Source organism: Mytilus galloprovincialis, chromosome 7, assembly GCF_965363235.1.
Source record: "Mytilus galloprovincialis chromosome 7, xbMytGall1.hap1.1, whole genome shotgun sequence".
Classification (NCBI taxonomy): Eukaryota; Metazoa; Mollusca; class Bivalvia; order Mytilida; family Mytilidae; genus Mytilus; species Mytilus galloprovincialis.
Window position 1 is genome coordinate 34,854,726 of NC_134844.1, and position 20,610 is coordinate 34,875,335.

The following is a 20,610-nucleotide window of genomic DNA, read 5'->3' on the forward strand; positions in this document are numbered from 1 at the left end:
GAGTTATTTACAGAGGACATGTAGTAATATATCTTTTGTACAGTAAAGCTGCTCTGATATTACCTTTTACATCACTGCGTGTAAACACTCTCTAAATGTTTTCAAGATTTTGTTGATAACTATACTCAAAATGATGTGGAAACACACTTATTTGCTTATGCTGAAAATCATAAACGTGTTTACAATTACATGTGAAGTTGTTATTTTTTAAATAAAAATTTTAATTACGTCATTTCTTTTCGGTGACCAAGTGATGTCAGTAGTTCACTATCATGGTGTATCCTTATCTTGTGAGTTAAAATTCCACCCGCGGAGGTTTGTTCAAATCTGAACTTAAATAAATATGACTTCTAGTTATACCGACCATGGTATTTGGCCAATCTGGCTTTCTCAACAACACAACAGAATGCGGCAATTATATCGCCAAGTCAGCTAAAAATACTGTTCAACAAAACAAATCAATCAATATATACTGTCTTTACTTTTCAATTTTTGTTAAATGGGTTTGGTAAGTGTGTTTTTTAAGTCATTTCTGTTCTGCTTGTATATTTATAAATGAAAAAAACAAATCTGAGTTATAAGAATCAACAATGTTTTATTAATACTATTGTAAAACATTCGCAACCACATTAAAACTCGGATTCCCAATATGTAAGATTGTACATAACAAAAATTTGTTTAGCGTTTTTCTTTTTAAATACTTGTATTTACTTTGCAAATCTTATTTTGATATCTTGCTTTATTCATTTTCTTTGTATTTTGCAATAACCTGTGTTTGTCTTCTTATATATTGTTTGTGATAGATTTTGGCCTTGTTGCATAATTTTGAACTGTTTTCCTGAAAGAGTTTACTTTTTGTATTTAAAGAAGAAAGACTCTTTGACGAAATAAAATCCATTGCTATTTAAGACCTTGATGGAAATATTCAATACTAACGCAGGCATACCACTCAAAAGCATGTCCAATTCTTTCCGTAACTAAAAAAAGTCGCCATGTCAAATGTCACATGTGGAGACAAGTATCAAGATTGCATGCATTTTTTGTACAGGTAATAGAAAAACACTCGCACAATGCATCAGAATTCCCTTAAAATTTTTATTTTGTACTTGATGTCTGGCTGATTCTGTTCCTCATAGGTGGCACATATTATGTGGTTTGACAAACTTACTATTCAATGATCTCATTATAAGTTTGACGAAACTTGATGTTCTTTAAATACTTGATAAATTTTGAATTTATAAAAGACCTTTAATACAAATATAATAAAACACAAAAGTTTATAAAACTTTATTCAGCTATAACAATTGCATCAATTTAAATGTAAATAATATATTGTACAATCATGTTGTACATGAAAGTAAAGTGTCATAAAAAACTGTAAAAAGAAACTTCATACATATAAAATGTATAATAAGGTACAATACGTGTACGATGTTTAAATGTTACAAAAAGGCAATATTACATGCATAGAGTTTTGTACAGTAACACAGACTTTGATTAAAGTACTGTTGCTTCCCTTCTCATTTATAGTATTGATGATGACACCACAACCCTTAACACTATAATAACGACGGCACAGATTACACCAAGAACAACAGTTAGTATTATCAGGTTTCTGGCTGTCCTGGCCGACTGCTCAGCACTCTGCATGTTTCCACTATCGGCTGCACTGTTGGACTGAAAAAATAATAATATCAAAATGTAAACATACATTGAAAATTCAAAATATATCTGGTCAGCTTTGTACAATTGGTTCTTTAAGCCGGAAGTAAGCAAATTGGTGTACAAGTTTAACTCACTAAATAATAAAAAGAACAGGGCTTTTAATTCTATTCTATCAAAACGTGCTGTCGTGTTAAAATAAAGTATGTTCTCCTTCATAAACAGCTCCGACAATTCATCCCATTCAATCGCTGGAATTTTGAGACCACTAGATTTATAGGTTAGACAATACTTGGTCATGTTTTATGAAGATTTAAGCCCAAGGCGAAGCCGAGGGCTTAAATCTTCATAAAACATGACCAAGTATTGTCTGACCAATTTAGAACATATTCACACTTTCGAGTGACCTTACAAAACTATCCTTTCCCATTGAAATATTTAAACCTAAATAAGAGTTCACTTTTTATAATGAACTAAATATAAAACATAGGTAATTAATGATCATTTCAATGAATGAAATGAAATAGCACGGACATAGTTTGTGAAGGATAAATTGTGTTATTTCTGCTTCAGGTAAATTTTAATACTCATATATCTTTACATTTTTTTATTTTAAAAAGCAACACAATATTATATAAATCCCCTTTTTGGAATTTGATTTTTTTTATATAGATATAAAACTCTCTGTATGAATATTATTTGAATTCAGACCATTCGACATTAAATGCTTACTTTTTATTGATAATTTTAAATGTATTGCGTTTCTCCGAAAACAACCCTTTGCTTTATATATCAGCAGTCTGGCATTGTGTTTTTTTGAAGGAAAGAAAAATAATTCCCTCAAATGTAAGGTATATAAATTAAATAAATATCATTTTATTTATCCTTACCAATTTTTTTTTGTGTATTCTATTATGTGTTCCATGAGAAAATGCATGAAATTTTGCAAAATTCAAAATGTTTTTATTTTAATCTTGCTCTTTCATCTTTAATCAGTAGGCTATTTTCCCAAGGAAAATGCCTTAGGGGATTGTACATTTCGTTAGTGCAGCTTTTAAGAGTTCACTTTCATAATTAACTGACAATGAAAAGTCATTCATGTATAGCATTTCATAGTGCATGGAAAACCATGTACTATGAAAATTAGAGGGCAAAAAACTGACTTTTCATTGGACGAGAAGGGGTGAGTATGTTCTAAGTGAAAGAATAAATAAGGGAGATTAAGTATATCAGACAGATTGTTAAACAATGTTTACCAAGAAGACATACATATGATTAGTATTAAATCAATTTCGATGAATACATATTTAACAAATATTGCAAAATAAAATATTTCATGAAAACAATCAATATCATGATTAGTATCTGCGAAATCAAGTTTTTATTTATCTATTATAAATTTTATCATATAAAGCAAAAACGCAAAAAAATGTAAAAAAATCGTCATCAAAAGGCTATAACTCCAATAAGGGATTGACGATATCCGTCATCATACTTATTCGCGGATGTTGTTTTACTGACCATTTTTGCAAATTGAAGTTTATCTCTGTCCATTATAGTGTTCAAGATAAACGGCAAAAATTGAAAAAAGGTAAAATTAGTCGATTAATGGCAATAACTTATAATAGAAATAACAGTTTTGACGACGTTGAGCAATTGGGAGACTTCAACAATCGAAAAATGTGTTTGCCTAATTAGATTTCTATATTTATAACGGTTTTCAAAATAATAGACAAAACTTGTATTTTACCTCTATGTTCTATTTCGAGCAATGTTAACCATCTCAGTTGACAGGAGAGTTCATCAGACACATGTTTTTTAAGTTTTTAAGTTTTTAAGTAGATACATAATTATAACTATGGCAACATTTAGTTAAATTTGTCAGATAGTTTCAGAAGTTTTTTTTTAAAGTTAACGCATTAACGGACGATAGACGCAAGGTAATAAAGCTAACTTTGACCTTTAGACCATGCCAGGTGAGAAATAAAAATAACAAATATTTCCAATACACTAATTATCAATTACATCTAATGCAGAATAATTATACGACAATCTAGCTTCATTAACATGAAACATACTTTGTTTTGCTATTGTATTAAGAAGATTTGATTGATGGTGTCTGCTTTATTCAGCGTTCACTCAAAAGACTATTTAAATTGCAGTTAAAACGTTTGGTGATCCTAATTATAAAATATGTATATAAATTGCATGTAGTACTAACCTTGCAATCAACAATAAACATAAGTATTATCATTTTTTTCAGACACTACTTACATTACATGCAGCTACTATAGCGCATATTCCTGTTGGCCAGAAGCAACAAAGACATGCCAGGATAGCAGGGACTAAATAGTTCGATGGTCTTGGTTGGGCTGTAGTCACTATCATTGTTGAAGGCACTGGCTGTGAAACCTGAAAAAAAGAAGAAATTGCAAGTAAGAGATGAATTATTGAAATAAAAGCTTTCTGCAGTGTTGCTTTTTTGAAAATTGTGACTTCTGTGTACCATAAAACCCAACCTAGCTAGTATTAAAAAGTATGTTGACCTTTAGTTAGTTTACTTGCAATGAATCTTACTACTGTTTTTGTTGCTATAAAAACATGCAGATTTTGTAAATTGTATACAACATACTTAATCTATTGAATTATATTCAACATGATACTTCCTTTAATTAAAAAGTCAAGATTTGTTAACTGATTATAAGTATTACAATTCTACTATTAATCTAAACTGTATCATATTAACATATACATTATTCATTTTGATTCTATTGATTTGTATTAATATAAACAAGAATGTGTCCAAAGTACACGGATGCCCCACTCGCACTATCCTTTTCCATGTTCCATGGACCGTGAAATTGGGTAATAATCTAATTTGGTATTAAAATTAGAAAGATTATACCATAGGGAACATATGTACTAAGTTTCAAGTTGATTGGACTTCAATTTTATCAAAAACTACCTTGACCAAAAACTTTAACCTGAAACTCCCACTTTCATTTTCTATGTTTAGTAGACCGTGAAATTGGGGTCAAAAGTCTAATTTGGCTTCAAAACTAAAAAGATTATATCATAAGCAACAAGTTTACTAAGTTTCAAGTTGATTGGACTTCAGCTTCACCAAAAACTACCTTGACCAAAAACATTAACCTGAAACTCCCAATTTCATTTTCTATGTTTAGTGGACTGTGAAATTGGGGTCAAAAGTCTAATTTGGCTTCAAAACTAAAAAGATTATATCATAAGCAACAAGTTTACTAAGTTTCAAGTTGATTGGACTTCAGCTTCACCAAAAACTACCTTGACCAAAAACATTAACCTGAAACTCCCACTTTCATTTTCTATGTTTAGTGGACCGTGAAATTGGGGTCAAAAGTCTAATTTGGCTTCAAAATTAAAAATATTATATCATAAGCAACAAGATTACTAAGTTTCAAGTTGATTGGACTTCAGCTTCACCAAAAACTACCTTGACCAAAAACTTTAACCTGAAACTCCCACTTTCATTTTCTATGTTAAGTGGACCGTGAAATTGGGGTCAAAAGTCTAATTTGGCTCTAAAATTAGAAAGATCATATCATAAGCAACAAGTCTACTAAGTTTCAAGTTGATTGGACTTCAGCTTCATCAAAAACTACCTTGACCAAAAACTGTAACCTGAACGGACGGACACACAGACGGACGCACAGACGAACGGAGCCACAGACCAGAAAACATAATGCCCCTCTACTATCGTAGGTGGGGCATAAAAAGAAGATGTTGTATGATTGCCAATGAGACAACTATCCACAAAAGAGCACGTTGTATGTTATCTGACTTAACAATTGGTTTTGTTGACTTCAATGCTACTAGCTTTGATAACTGGTTTTATATAAAATAGTTCTAACTTTAAGGCTATTAGTTCTGATAACTGATCTTATGCATGAATGTTATGATAGCTTAATGGATCTTGTTCTAATAACTGATGTTGAACATGTTTGTTTTGTTAACTTAAAGTCTACAAGTTCTGATACCTGATGTGAGAAATCCTTGTTTTGATAAAGTAAAGGCTTCTAGTTCTAATGACTAATGTTAGGCGTGCTAGTTTTGAAAACTGATGCTAGGCATGCTTGTTTTGTTAGCTGAAAGGCCGCTAGCTCTGATGACTGATCTAAGGCATGCTTGTTTTGATAACTTAAAGTCTACTAGCTCTGATAACTGATGTGAGAAATCCTTGTTTTGATAACGTAAAGGCTTCTAGTTCTAATGACTGATGTTAGGCGTGCTAGTTTTGAAAACTGATGCTAGGCATGCTTGTTTTGTTAGCTGAAAGGCCGCTAGCTCTGATGACTGATCTAAGGCATGCTTGTTTTAATAACTTAAAGTCTACTAGCTCTGATAACTTGTGTATACCAGTTATGATAAGTGATGCTAGGCATGCTTGCTTTGTTAACTTAAATGCTACTAGTTCATATAACTGATGTTAGGTATGCTGGTATTGTACCGTAAAGGATGATAGTTCCTATATCTGATGTTACGCATATTTGTTTTGTTTACTTTTTAGGTCGCTAGCTCTGGTGACTGATCTTAGACATCCTTGTTTTGTAAACTTAATGGGAATTGATGTTAGGCATTCTATTATTGTTAGCTGAAAGGCGACTAGTTCTAATAACTGATAATAGGTATTATTGTTTTGTTAACTTTAAGGTTACTAGTTCTTATAACTGATGTTAGGAATGCTGGTTTTGTTACCTTAAAGGCTGCTAGTTTTCATAACTGATTCAAGGCGTGCTTGTTTTGTAACCAATAGTAAGCACTCTGGTGTTATTTAGTGGTTCTGTTAATTTATATTAAACATAAAATTGAGAATGGAAATGGGAAATGTGCCAAAGAGACAACAACCCGACCATAGAAAAAAACAACAGCAGAAGGTCACCAACAGGTCTTCAATGTAGCGAGAAATTCCCGCACCCGGAGGCGTCCTTCAACTGGCCCCTAAACAAATATATACTAGTTCAGTGATAATGAACGCCATACTTATTTCCAAATTGTACACAAGAAACTAAAATTAAAATAATACAAGACTAACAAAGGCCAGAGGCTCCTGACTTGGGACAGGCGCAAAAATGCGGCGGGATTAAACATGTTTGTGAGGTCTCAACCCTCCCCCTATACCTCTAGCCAATGTAGAAAAGTAAACGCATAACAATACGCACATTAAAATTCAGTTCAAGAGAAGTCCGAGTCTGATGTCAGAAGATGTAACCAAAGAAAATAAACAAAATGACAATAATACATAAATAACAACAGACTACTAGCAGTTAACTGACATGCCAGCTCCAGACTTCAATTAAACTGACTGAAAGATTATGATTTCATCATATGAACATCAGGCACAATCCTTTCCGTTACGGGTTTAGTATCATACCATCATAACATATATGAGAAGAACATAACCCGTGTCATGACAACAACTGGTTTTTGAATAAATGTGTTTAGTTCCGATGCAAAGACCCTATAAGTGAATCAATATTAACGCCAAAATATGCAATCTTTAATGACCTGACAACAGTATCGTAACTATATCCCTTCTTAATAAGTCTATTCAAAGGTTTTGTTAGTTTTTGAGGTGAATACTGACACCTTTGTGCTTTATAAAGAATATTTCCATAAAAAATTGGATGTGAAATACCTGAACGTATAAGAAGTCTGCATGTTGAGCTATATTTACGAATGATGTCCTTATACCGATGATAAAATTTAGTAAATGTTTTGACTAGGTTGTGATATCGAAAACCCTGGTGTAATAATTTTTCAGTAATACATAAATTTCTCTCGTTAAAATCTCAAACATTGTTACATACACGAGCGAATCGTACAAGTTGAGATATATGAACACCGTAAGATGGTGACAAGGGAACGTCACCATCTAAAAATGGATAATAATAACGATAGGAAATGAAAAATCATCTCTTTTATCATAAATTTTAGTATTCAGCTTTCCGTTAGTGATATAGATATCAAGATCGAGGAAAGGGCAGTGGTCATTGTTAGTATTAGCTTTATTTAAAGTAAGTTCAACAGGATAAATTTCTTTAATATACATACTGTCGTCATTATTGAGAGCCAAAATATCATCCAAATATCTAAAAGTATTATTAAATTTGTTTATCAGATGTTGTTTCGATGGGTCTTTGCTTATTTTTGTCATAAATTGTAACTCATAGCAATACAAAAACAGGTCCGCAATAAGTGGTGCACAGTTAGTCCCCATCTGACGATATACGGAATCCCCAAAGCGAACAAAAATGTTATCTAGTAAAAATTCAAGGGCATATATAGTATCAAAGCATGTCCAATTGACATAGTTTTTTTTGTTTATTGCTACTAAAAAATGACCTAAAAGAGTTTGAACATATATATTCACATTCTGACTTTTTAAATGCCCATCTAATTAGATGTATGAATTTTTTCTTAATGAGAATGTGAGGCAATGTGGTATACAGGGTAGAAAAATCAAAACTTTGAACAGATTTAAAATTACCAATATAAGCATGCAATTTATCAAGTACTTCCAACGAGTTCTTGACACTCCAAAAGTAATTAATTCCACTATTTTCGAAGGCCTTATTTGAACAATTTATTATCAGGTTTTTAATTGTACCAAGTGTGCTGGTAAGAAGAATAGACAATTTAGTAGTGGAACAATGGCTTGAAGACGAAATAAATCTATATTTGTAAGGTGTTTTGTGTAGCTTCGGAATGTTTGTTCTCAGCACTGATTTTGTGTATGCTGATGTAAACTTATGTTAAGCATTGATGTTATCGTTTACTACATATACATAATAAACTAGGTTAGTTTCCTAATCTGATGTAGATTATTATATTATTTGCGAAAATTGGGGAAAAATAACATAGTAGTTTCGTCTACATGTATCATGTTCCAATCAATACTGATAAATAACTTAAAAAATTTTGAAACCGAGACTTCATTGGGATGTAATTTTTGTATATTTAATGGATATTTGTCAATTGGAATAAAATTATTATGAGATAGTTCATGCATGTGTACACTGGCTCAACTCCCTTACACGAACTAAGTCAGATCTTACCATAAGTAAAGTGAAATAAAAGCTTGATACTAAATTTCAGATGTTCCGATTTGAAGTCCGACGAAAAAGATTCGACGAAGGTTTATGTGTGGCCTTTATTTGTTCGATATATATGTTGATTGGGGGCTGGTGAGTAATGTATTTGAAAACGCATCACACAGTTTAACTTAAGGTGGCTCGTGGGAACAAAAATTTCAGCAAAAAATTGAACCTTTATTTTTTCATTACACATTTTATCTATATCAACACTATTAGTTATTACTTTATGATATGGTAAAAAAATCAACCCAAAAAAAATCGATTCGGTTTGGCTCCAGATGACTTTAAAAATGTTTATACCATTGAAAAAGCTCCAAATTATCTCCCTTTGGTGCAAAAATGCCATTTTTTGGCATTAAATTTGAAATATCTTTTTTAACTAATCGGTGACCTATATTTTTTATTATTGTTTTCATATAAGCTGTACATAAACTAAATAATTGTAAAATTTAAGCGATTTCTGTAACTAGGTTATTTTTTTATTTCGATATTACCTCTATTTCTCCTATTAGTTCAACAGAAAAAAAAGGACATTAACAAAAATGTATGCTTCTTCCGGAGGCAGATTTCGAGCTTAAATGAACGGTGACCCTATTTTTTTATTTCATTTTTCTTTTAAGTATATGATAAAGTTCATTTATAAAAAAATATAGCGAAATCCTATATTAGAAAAAAAATTTGATTTATACCCAGGAGCCCCCTTAAGCCTGAAAGTAAGTTCATTAACGGAATTTCAGTTCGACATTGTGACATACATGCAAAGCATATAGCAAACACGAATACAAGAGCAAAAAACAAACAACAGTCTACAGTCTACAAATATAAATCACTGCATAGAAAATTTAAAAAAAAAACTGAGCCAAACGAAACACTCGGGTAATTTCAGGGGCTTCGAAAGAGCAAGTAGATTCGTCTCCATATGTGGCATTAAGATAAGTTAAAACTAGGTAACCATGGTAACGACAATTGGAACTTTTCTGTGGTTATTTGTGACACAACCACCAACTCGTGATGGTGTCCGTACAATTTTTGAAGGAATGATTTCAACTTAACAACTTGGAACCCTTGGTTCAATAACTCTAGTGTAAGCAACAATCTCCTTTCAATGAAATCATGATATTAAACGTAAGCTCTGGATTATATATATTAGCTGTATAGACCGCATGTAAAACACGGACTATATATTGTTTCTACTTACATCTTTAGTATTTGGTAACACAAATGAATATATTTTGTAAAGAGACTAACCTCAAACTCAAAAACTATTATTTCGAAGAAGTACAGAGCCGCTATAATAAAAAAGTTTAAGACAAAAAGATAATTAATAAAATGCTACACAGTAGCTAAAGAATTAGATACATGAACCCCACTCAAAATCGTGGTTATCTTAAACTATTTGTCCCTTTCATAGCTGTGTAGCTTTCCCTTTCATTGATGCTGCAACAACGACTTTTTATATATTGTTTTCGAATACAATCTAGATGATGTACCATAAAATTATACCCATATTGGTATCTTCTTTATATACGATTTATGTTTACGTTGTGTACAAATTCTAAAGTTAAACAAATTATGAATTGTACATGGTTTTTTTAACAAATTATCAGCATTTTGGAACACATCTTCTTTCATCGTGTGGTACCAGTTTGTATTGAATAATTAACCAGCAAGTTTTTTACTCAAAATATTTATATATGCTTAAACCACACAATAAAAACACTGACCTATATATGTATAAAACTGTTTGCGAAGACGTCTGATTTGCCTTAGAGTATATATTATGTTGTCTCTACTACTAGACTGCATGCCCCCTCCTCAATAGTTATTCTAATATTTTTTTATATCCTTGTTTTATCCTTTTATGTCATTAAGAGGTTCAAAAAATACTGATAAATGTACAAAAACTATGTTCAATTTATAATTTATGCAACATAAAAACTTGTGCACAGCATATGCATTTCAATAATTATTTGAATTATATTTCCGTTTTCAATTTTCCTTTGAGGTTGGTATGTTTGCTATATTACTTTTTGCGCGGTTTTATTATATTATTCTTTCCCTTCCTTCTGTGGTTTCAAAAACATAAATTGAACTGTGAACTGCAAACTTCTAATGCATTATATCTATTATTTTTCAACTTACAACAACAGTCTGTCCTTGACCTCCATACATTGGTTGCTTTCCATACTGTTGTGTTTGAGGATAGCCTTGCTGTGGATAGCCTTGCTGTGCATATCCTTGGGGAACAGGTTGGTAACCGGATGCATGACTGTATCCTTGTGGGGGTGGAGGCTGTCCATAACTATGGGGTTGACCATGTCCTTGAGGGTACTGTCCATGCTGTTGACCTTGTGGTACTGTAGAAGCATACGGTGGTGGGGGACTATTTGCTGGATATTTGTCTGAAATATACATGAATGTAACCTTGAAATCATTTTAGATTGGTTGCCTTATAATGAGACTAAAATTTGATTGGGTATAATGAAACATAAATTGGAAATATGTCCCGAACGGGAAAAGATATTAAATTACAGTACGAGTATTCAAGACCTGCTTCTTTTTAACGTTATTTACAGTACTGCGTTGTATTCCGTATTTTTTTGAAAGGAATAGATATCTGAACAATTTTATACTAATATTAAGTTTCACAACTTACCCGAATGTTGTCCTTCTGGTGCTGGATAACCAACATGATGATATGCTTCCGGAGCTGATGGATAAACGGCCAGTCCAGTCGCTTCTGTAAAGTATCAATATGATAATAAATCGTAAATTTAATCTTCAATAAAAAGAGCAATTTGATCGAGAATCAGATCATCAGGAACAGGTTATTATGCGATTATAGCACGTTCATTCCACGATTATACTACGTTCATACCGCGATCTTACTACATTCTCAGCAATAACGTCAACATCGTGTTCCATATCAATACAGTTCCATTCCTTCTATATCTGATTAATACGTAGATTTCTCGAAAACAATACAGTGATGCCATCAAAATCTATTAGAACACGTGGGCGTGGTGGTAGTAGGTGATGTAAAGGCAGATGGAGCTCTGATAGTAACGAATCCTCATCAAGCAGAGGTGTCTGACCGACCAATCCAACCAACCTTACAACCTATTGCATATATATATATACAGTGGCGGATCCAGAAATTTTCATAAGTGGGGGCCCACTGACTGACCTAAGAGGGGGCCCGCTCCAGTCACGCTTCAGTGATTCCCTATATTAGCAACCAAATGTTTTCCCAAAAAGGGGGGGCCCGGGCCCCCTGCCCCCCCCCCCTAAATCCGCCTATGATATAAATTAAAGCTCCAATGACGATATTTTAGTAAACGATAGCAGAGATGACACAGATGTGTCAATAGATATAGGAAGATGTGGTATTAGTGCCAATGAGACAACTCTCCATCCACGTAACAATTTATAAAAGTAAACCATTATAGGCCAAGGTATGGCCTTCAACACTGAGCCTTGGCTCACACCGAACAGCAAGCTATAAAAGGCCCCAAAAAATTACTAGTGTAAAACTATTCAAACGGGAAAACCAACGGTCTAATCTATATAAGAACGAGAAGCATGGTTGAGCTGTAAGAGAAAATTGACATGCAGTCCTAATTACATACACACAAACAAAACCTGGAGAGATTTAAGATGTTTTATGTGAAATGATAATGAGAATGATGGTCGTAGTAAGAACGTAGTCAGGTCGTACGAAGAGCGTGATCCTCGGCCCATCCCCCCTTTTCCCTTATGTCTATAAAGGGTTTATTCCTTATGTTTGTGTGTTTTTCTAATCTGAATGTTATTTTGATTCAGCAGACCATTTTGGAATTAACATTTCCCGACATCATTTTAACTGCCTAAACAGTTCGTAAATAGTGTGTATTTGTATAAAAGACGCCACTGTGCAGAAACGTCAAAATGACACCCTTGGACATAATGGCTAGACATAGGGAATGCTTTCCGAAAATAACTGTAAGGTCATCATATTTGTGAAAACACCCGACTCATTTAGCCATGTTTATGAACTTATAGTTTGTATCTTATAAATATGTTAGTTTTGTATTATAAAAAAAAAGTAAAATCACAAAAATACTGAACTTAGAGGAAGATCAATTGGGAAAGTCCATAATCACATGGCAAAATCAAATAACAAAACGCATCAAAAACGAATGGACAAAAACTGTCATATTCCTGACTTGGTACAGGCATTTTCAAATGTAGAAAATGGTGGATTAAACCTGGTTCTATAGCGCTAACCCTCTCACTTTAATGACAGTCTCATCAATTTCCGATATTTTTACATTGATGCGTTATAAATGCACATTTAGTATTTATACAACATGTTTCACCTAAGGAATGGACAAACATTACGTTTGGAGATAGTGGCTAGACATTCGATTTTTTTAAAATTCTGCTTCAAGAAGATTTTTTTTTTAACATTTGAAAGTTTTGAAATGTTTATCCTTTTCAGAACTTTCTATTGAGTATAGTTTTAATATTATTTTATTACTTTATAAGGATAATAATAATACTGAAATGTTGATAAACTTTCTCACAACACATTAAGACAGGTTCCTCTGCTGAATATTTCTTTGAAGGCCTGATTCAAATTTCAACCAATACCAAAAAACGGGTATGATGTTATAATATAAATCTAGTAGGAAGCTGGAATACTAAATTTCGCAGATTTTATGTGCAAAATTAAAACGGAACATAGAAAAATGCATTTTATTTAATTTGAAATGCTACGCCGGACATGCAATTTTTAACGTAAAAGTAAGATTTGTGTGTTCAATAAAATAAATGTATGGTGCAAAAATTTAAAGAATTAACTAAAAATAAGAAAAACATGTCCGTGCCTTTCTGTAGATATATGGATGTTGGTGATTTTACTGATTTTTGTATGGGCAAATTGTTACTGTTCTTAAATCATATAATAACGTAATTTTGATCCGAACGCATTACCGTCTACGCTCTCGATACGATGGTACAGCGACCTTTGCGATCTTACTTCGATCTTAGTGCGCTCTCACTACGCCTCTACTACATTTACTACGACCTGATTTCGCCACGACCGCACCACGATTGTTTTGAACATGTTCAAAGTTGGCCACGCTCATCACGATCTTGAAGACCTCACCACGATAATGATACTACCTTACTACGATCTACACGATCGTACTGTGATCATCAAAATTTGCATTTTTTTCACAGATCGTAGTGCGATCGTGGCCTAATGGGACTGTGGTATTAGACTTGCATTACTGGTGGTAATGTTTTATAACCTTTGAAAGCTATTTTTTAGATGTATTTTTCAGTATAACATGGCAAATTGACAAATAATGTATCATTTCACAAAAAATATAATCTTGTATGACATTATCAATTTTGCATCTTTTTATATGTTGTTCCACAAGTACTGTTTGTTTTGATTTGCTTATGGAGAGGGTTGTTTGAATAAGTAACTTTACATCTTGCAATTTTCAAAATTAGAATTTTTTTTAAATGACACAGATATGCATGATATGGGTGCCTCAGAAACATTTGTGCCTTATGACAAAGACGAAGGACAAGCCGTGCACGAACAAAAAATCCGTGAAAAGGCCTTTTAAATCTGTTTGTAAAGTTTGAAAAGCTTTCTCGGTTACAAATGCAGTCGATTTAATAACGTTATATACGTAAGTAACATATTGTGACACATATCATACCCTCGTGCATAGTCAAGGTCGTAGCCTCCCTCCCTGTTCGTCATAAATCATGTGCTTAAAAAAAAACAAAAGTTTTGCTTAATACGATATATACAAGTTAACAAGGAATGAGTTGTCAAATTGACAGCGAACTTTTTTGGTATTTTGAATTGAAGGCGTTTCAGTCTTTCAGTTTAGACATAGCAACTTATTCTATCAGTCAGGGGACTTATTGAAATTAGTGATTTTTAAATCACTTATTTGAGTAGCAAATTTGAAGTTTTGTCACAAATTGTAATTTTGTAGTTTAAACAAAATTTTTAACACATAGGTTAAATAATTTCTTTTCATTAGTAAAATTGAAAAAATGAACTTTTTACTTCTTTTAAGTAGCAAGGTTTATGCCATTGATGCTATCATTTAGCTGCAAATTCTATTTTAGTTGAGAAAATGCTATAATAATGGTTTTACATAATGAACTGATACTTTCTTAACAGATTTTCCCCAGCAGTGGAAGTATTTTTCCTGTTAAGTTCAAGGTTGCATCTTTCAGATTATGTAATAAAATTCTACTGTTCGCGATAAGATTTTCACTGTTCGGGGGTGTTGAAATTAGTGGTGGTTATTAAAATAATGATACTTCAAGTAGTGATTTTTGGGAAGGAAATAGAGGTATGATACTTAAACAAGTGATTTGTATGTCATTAACCTAGATTCAGTACAATGTCATCACCTGAAATGACCTGGTCATCCTAGACAACACAGATGTTGGTTCTGACAAGTTTAGAAACATAATTAGTCCCTGGATCATTAGTATTCTATATTTAAAGCTACAATAAAATTAAATCACTTCTTCACGGCTGGTAATCTACACACGCAGAACATTTGGTTATGCAATGAAAACCGTGAGAGTATTTTCCGGTTGTGCTTGAGTGGAGTAATTGTCACCGCTTCAAAAGGTATGAACATTTCTAAATCGCAATTTTCTCATTCGACTGATCAAAATATTGAAAATCGGAGAATGCTATGCTGTGGTGAATACTTTAACGAAGAGATACATGTATCATTTACTGTTGTACGTGGATTTGAACTCCTACAAAATCAGTTGCCCCACGAGAATTTGCCTAAAAAAGTGACATTTCGATTTTGAAATGGTTCCAATAACAGACCCTCAAGTTCAAATTTACTTTTTATTCGGTCAATGGGTATGAATGTCGTTTTGGGCGGCGTGGACGCTGTCCGGTGTTGATAGACATCTTAATTAAATCTAAAAACCTCATATTTTCATTTTGTCATGTGTGAGGGGATTGGTTTTGATTGAGGACATCGTGAATGCGTGAGGGGACTTGAAATCATATCTTTGTATACAAGCTATCAGTCGTTGAAAGTTGCCTTAATATGGTTAGATTGTTTATGAAAAAAACAAATTTGTGTGCATAAATACAAATTATGAGATAGGATTTTGAAATAACAAGAAATTACCATGTTTTCTTTTTATGAATAAAAGTATAAACAATAAATTTCAAATATGTGTCCAAATTCGTGGATTTGGGCAAATAATCGGTTTAGTTTACTACCACAATTTGATATTAATTAATATTGTAATTTTCATTGTTATTGATAAATATTATATCAGTATTGCAAATCTAATCCTGAATTCTGTCCATCCTATTTTTGGGATATTGGTTAAGAAATTCATATATTACGTCACTTTGTGCGTTTATGGTTTTGGCTAACTTGGCTGTGAATTTTTATGTGCTGGTTTAGGTAATTTTATGTATCCATTTTTATTGTGTAGTTAGTCATCACTTCGATTTTATCATGTATATCTATTTTATAGTCATTTTATAAAACATCACTGGTTGCAAAATTATGAATTATTCGAAATAACAAGGATGTTCTTATTCCAGACAGAAACCCTAGCCGTATTAGACACAACTTTTTGGAACTTTTGGTCCTCAATGTACTTGTCTTGGCTTTCGAACTTTATTCATCTGAGCGTCACTGTTAAGCCTTGTGTTGACGAAAGACGTGTCTGACGTATAAGTGTTTTTTAAACCTGGTACCTTTTTTTTAGCTATAATTGGAGTGTTTCTCTGTCCTATATGTTCTATCATTTATTTGTATTGTAGTCCTGTCATGTAATGTTGTATTTAACTGATATATTTACCATTGCCGTAGAAGCGGGAGGTTTGGCATGCCACAAAACCGGGTTCATCCCACCATTTTTTCTTAAATTGTCCTGTGCCAATTCCGGAAAATGGCCATTGTTAAATTGTAATTCGTTTCTGTGTGTGTTAAAGTTTAATTTTGTGTTGCTATTGTGTCGTAGTTTTCCTCTTATATTTGATGTGTTTACCTCAGTTTATGCACACAAATGTGTTTTTTAATGAACAATCTGACCACATTTAGGCAACTTTCAAATACTCATAGTTTGGATATAATATTATGATTTTACGTCCCCTCACGCATTCACGATGTCCTAAATCAGAACCGATCCCCTCACGCATGTCATAATGAAAATATGAGGTTTTTAGATTTATTAAGATGTCGATCTACACCGGACAGCGTACACGCCGCCCAAAACGACATTCATACCCATTGACCGAATAAAAAGTAAATTTGAACTTGAGGGTCTGTAATTAAAACCATTTTAAAATTTAAATGTCACTTTTTTAGGCAAATTCTCGTGCGGCAACTGATTTTGTAGGAGTTCAACTCCATGTACAACAGTAAATGATACATGTATCTTTTTGTTCAAGTATTCACCACAGCATAGCATTCTCCGATTTTCAATATTTGATCAGTTGAATAAGAAAATTGCGATTTAGAAATGTATATACCTTTCGAAGCGGTGACAATTGCTCCACTCAAGCACAACCGGAAAATCCTCTCACGGTTTTCATTGCATAACCAAATGTTCTGCGTGTGTAGATTACCAGCCGTGTTCTTCTAGTGATTAATTTGTACTACTTAAATGGGAGATTTTTAAAGAAAGACAACTCTTACTTCCAACCTTGATGGAAATAATCATTACTTGAATTGATAAGTGATTTAGACAATCACTCATTTAAGAAAGTACCCTGACTGTCTATGCATAGTTTCCAGTCTACCAAGGACTACAACTTCTACATAGGAAAAATAAAAATCACTAATATCGAACTTTTGACCACGATTTGGTCATCAATAACAGCATATCAATTTTTTTTAGAGCATTACCACGGCTGAACATTTCATTGTTAATTGTACGGAAACGACATAAAAGTGTAATAATTTATGTAATCCATCAACTCCTGGACAGCATTTAAAAATCATCAACAGTTACAACATATTTCATTTCTAAAAGCATCAGTGAAGTGGTTCACAAAAAAAAAAATTGCATGTTGTTGGACACAACACTTTTCATAAGATCAAGAAGTTGACCATAACAGTAAAAGCGAAAATCTTAAGTATACAATTTCACCTCCATGTAGGTCTAAATACCATATTAACATTCCAAAGAATTGACTGATTGATGTTTGGTTAGAAAGACTCGTTATTTGTTGCACGGATTTTTATTAAAAGTGCGGGAGGTCGTCGGTTCCTACCTCGGCGGGGACAAACCAAAGACTTTATATGCTGTGAAAGCCAAAGACTGATCGTCTCGGAATCAGAATCATGTGTCCGGGTAAGGTGACATGTCTTCTTCCTGTTTGTGTACTGTTACCTAATGAACTTACACGTTGAAAACCCAGCTCAGCGTGTCGGTCATGTTCCCGTGCTGAATATACATATTAATTTGCTGCTGGACGTTAAGCAGCTTTTTAAGATCATCATCATCATTCGGAAAACTCAGTTAAATGTAAATTTTAATACTAGTAGCGCTTATGGTGGTTCTATCGTTCATGTCTTTGAAAATTATATGCTGTTAACTCCGACGTCGTTAGGTCAGCATACTTTAGGGCGGTATGAACGAGAGCCTACAGAACATGCAGAATCTCTGTGGGATTGTTGTGTCATTGGCAACCGTATAACATTTCTTTTTCTTCATTATGTTCATACGGCAAACAAACAATTGTGCGCGTTTCATATATATATTATACCTTTGAAAAAAATAGGACAAGTAGGTACAGATTCTTTTTCATTTTACCATATATTTTTTTACAGTGAGTCTATCATGTCAGTCGTCTGTGGGACTTTCACAGTGCAGAAAAAATTACCCCAAAAAATTTAGAGTATGGTATTTTTAGATTAAAAAACAAAGGCACTTGTTTCAGAAAAAAATCTGATATACCTTAATATAACACATTAAGGTATAAAGGATTAATTTTTTTCTGAGACAAGTGCCTTTGTTAAAAAAAAAAATAGGGAGGGTATGGTAATAAGACACACATCTTTTCTTTTTTTGGCGTAAAGAAAAAACGAAAATAATGGTCTTGTAAGAATCTATCATAGATCATCAGACATCTTATATAATTCAAATGAAAGAAACTGGTTTGGCTTTTCTTTGAAAAAAACAACACTTCCACGTTATAATAAAACATTTTCCTTGTGAAATTCCGCCTAATACAAATTACATTCACATTATACTGCATACACACTGCATTGACCTATTTAACCACCCTATAACCAAGTCATGCTTGGTTGAATGGCATGATAAATAAAACTACTGAATATATATATATATATATCACTGATTCAGTATATAAATGCAAAATTTATCTAGAAATATTTGCCTTTATAAAAACAAATAGTTCTGTATGTTTATACTATAGTGTAACACCCAGGGGCACTTCTATTTACATCATGTATTTTTTATCAATGGCGATACTCATCATACTATGAATTTCTTGTAATTGATAATGTAATTACACCCGACATAGCTTCGAATGAATGCTAATCCATATAATATTTATATATATTTACACTGATTCTATTTTTTACTCCTAGAACAACTACCAAATTAGTGTATTCACATTCTTTAATGACTTACCTTGATTTTTCTCGCTCATTTTAAATATACGTTCTCTACCAAAAGTTTTTGTACTGTGTTGTAAACAATCCAGGTGGAAAACCCTAGTAGCGTGTGTTTACAATTTATTAAATAGTTATATGCTATTTCATAAGAATGTGTTTATATATGCAATAACTGATGATGCTAACAGTTGTACCTAGGCTAAAACTAGTTTCTCGAGACTAGTTTACATTCCCTATTTATTTCTAATTGATCTAAGAGACACATCGATTAACTATAAATATAACTGAACTTTAAACGAACCTTAATAACCTAGTTTCTTCCCTATATAGTATATAATAAATGACTTATGTCTACATCAAAGTCTAGATAGTTGGAACAATTACCATGATCCTGCAACACTTTTCCTGATTGAGATCTATCAAGATTAGGGAACGACAATTTAACTTTAAAAGGGGGCGTGGCTCTGTACTTATTCATCCTGTCATTGTGTTATTGTTTTTACATATATGACGTTGCTCTGTTATTATACATCCCGTCATTGTGTTATTGTTTTATAGTACTTTTTTTGTTTTCTAGTCTTCATTTTTGCTTATGTGCTTTGGCTATATGCCTTTTTTGTTTCTTTGTTACATATGACGTGGTACTATATACATGATATATATACTTGTACATCCCGTCATTGTGTTATAGTGCTATGGTATTATTTTTTTTTATTCTTGTTTTTCTTTTTTAGGTACAAATTTATGTACTTTGTCTATATGACTTTTTTTTTGTTTCTTTGTTTCGCTTGCTATAAAACCAGGTTTAATCCAGCATGTTCTTCGTAAGAAAATGTCTACACAAACATGACTAAGTCAGAAACTGACAGATAGTAAGTATCCTTTCGTTTGATGCGTTTGAGCTTTTGATTTTGACATTTGATTAAGGACTTTCTGTTTTGAATTTTCCTCGAACTTAGAACGGTTGTATACATCATTTAAGGGGAAGGGTTGTGCGTCTGCAAAGATGTTTAACACTGACACATTATGTATGTGGCTGTATCAGTCTAAGTTAAGAGCCTGCCGAATGTCGCTTACTGCTGTGTACCATATTTGTTTTTCTATTTTTGTTTTGTATATATCAAAACATTTGTTTTCTCATTTGAATTGTTTTACATGTGTCA

The 20,610-nt window shown here is 32.6% G+C and overlaps 1 protein-coding gene across 2 annotated transcripts; it reads right to left on the reverse strand.

The window, feature by feature from the left end:
• Positions 1 to 1,272: 1,272 nt before the first annotated feature.
• On the reverse strand, positions 1,273 to 19,724 carry LOC143082854 (uncharacterized). 2 transcript variants are annotated; one of them, XM_076258811.1, is made up of 5 exons: positions 19,464 to 19,724; positions 11,452 to 11,535; positions 10,938 to 11,197; positions 3,937 to 4,074; positions 1,273 to 1,677 (listed from the first exon to the last, which is right to left on the reverse strand). In XM_076258811.1, the coding sequence occupies exons 1-5, from the start codon at positions 19,480 to 19,482 to the stop codon at positions 1,525 to 1,527; spliced, it is 654 nt and encodes a 217-aa protein (XP_076114926.1). In that variant the 5' UTR covers positions 19,483 to 19,724; the 3' UTR covers positions 1,273 to 1,524. The 2 variants fall into 2 exon arrangements, with proteins under 2 accessions (XP_076114926.1, XP_076114927.1); XM_076258812.1 differs by lacking the exon at positions 19,464 to 19,724 and adding an exon at positions 14,513 to 14,537.
• Positions 19,725 to 20,610: the final 886 nt, after the last annotated feature.

Coding starts and splice junctions, on each gene's coding strand:
- LOC143082854 (XM_076258811.1), bottom strand. Junction 11,198..11,451: donor ACCAGAAGGACAACATTCGG/GTAAGTTGTGAA, acceptor TGTATATTTCAG/ACAAATATCCAGCAAATAGT. Junction 4,075..10,937: donor GTCAAGGACAGACTGTTGTT/GTAAGTTGAAAA, acceptor TCTTTTTTTCAG/GTTTCACAGCCAGTGCCTTC.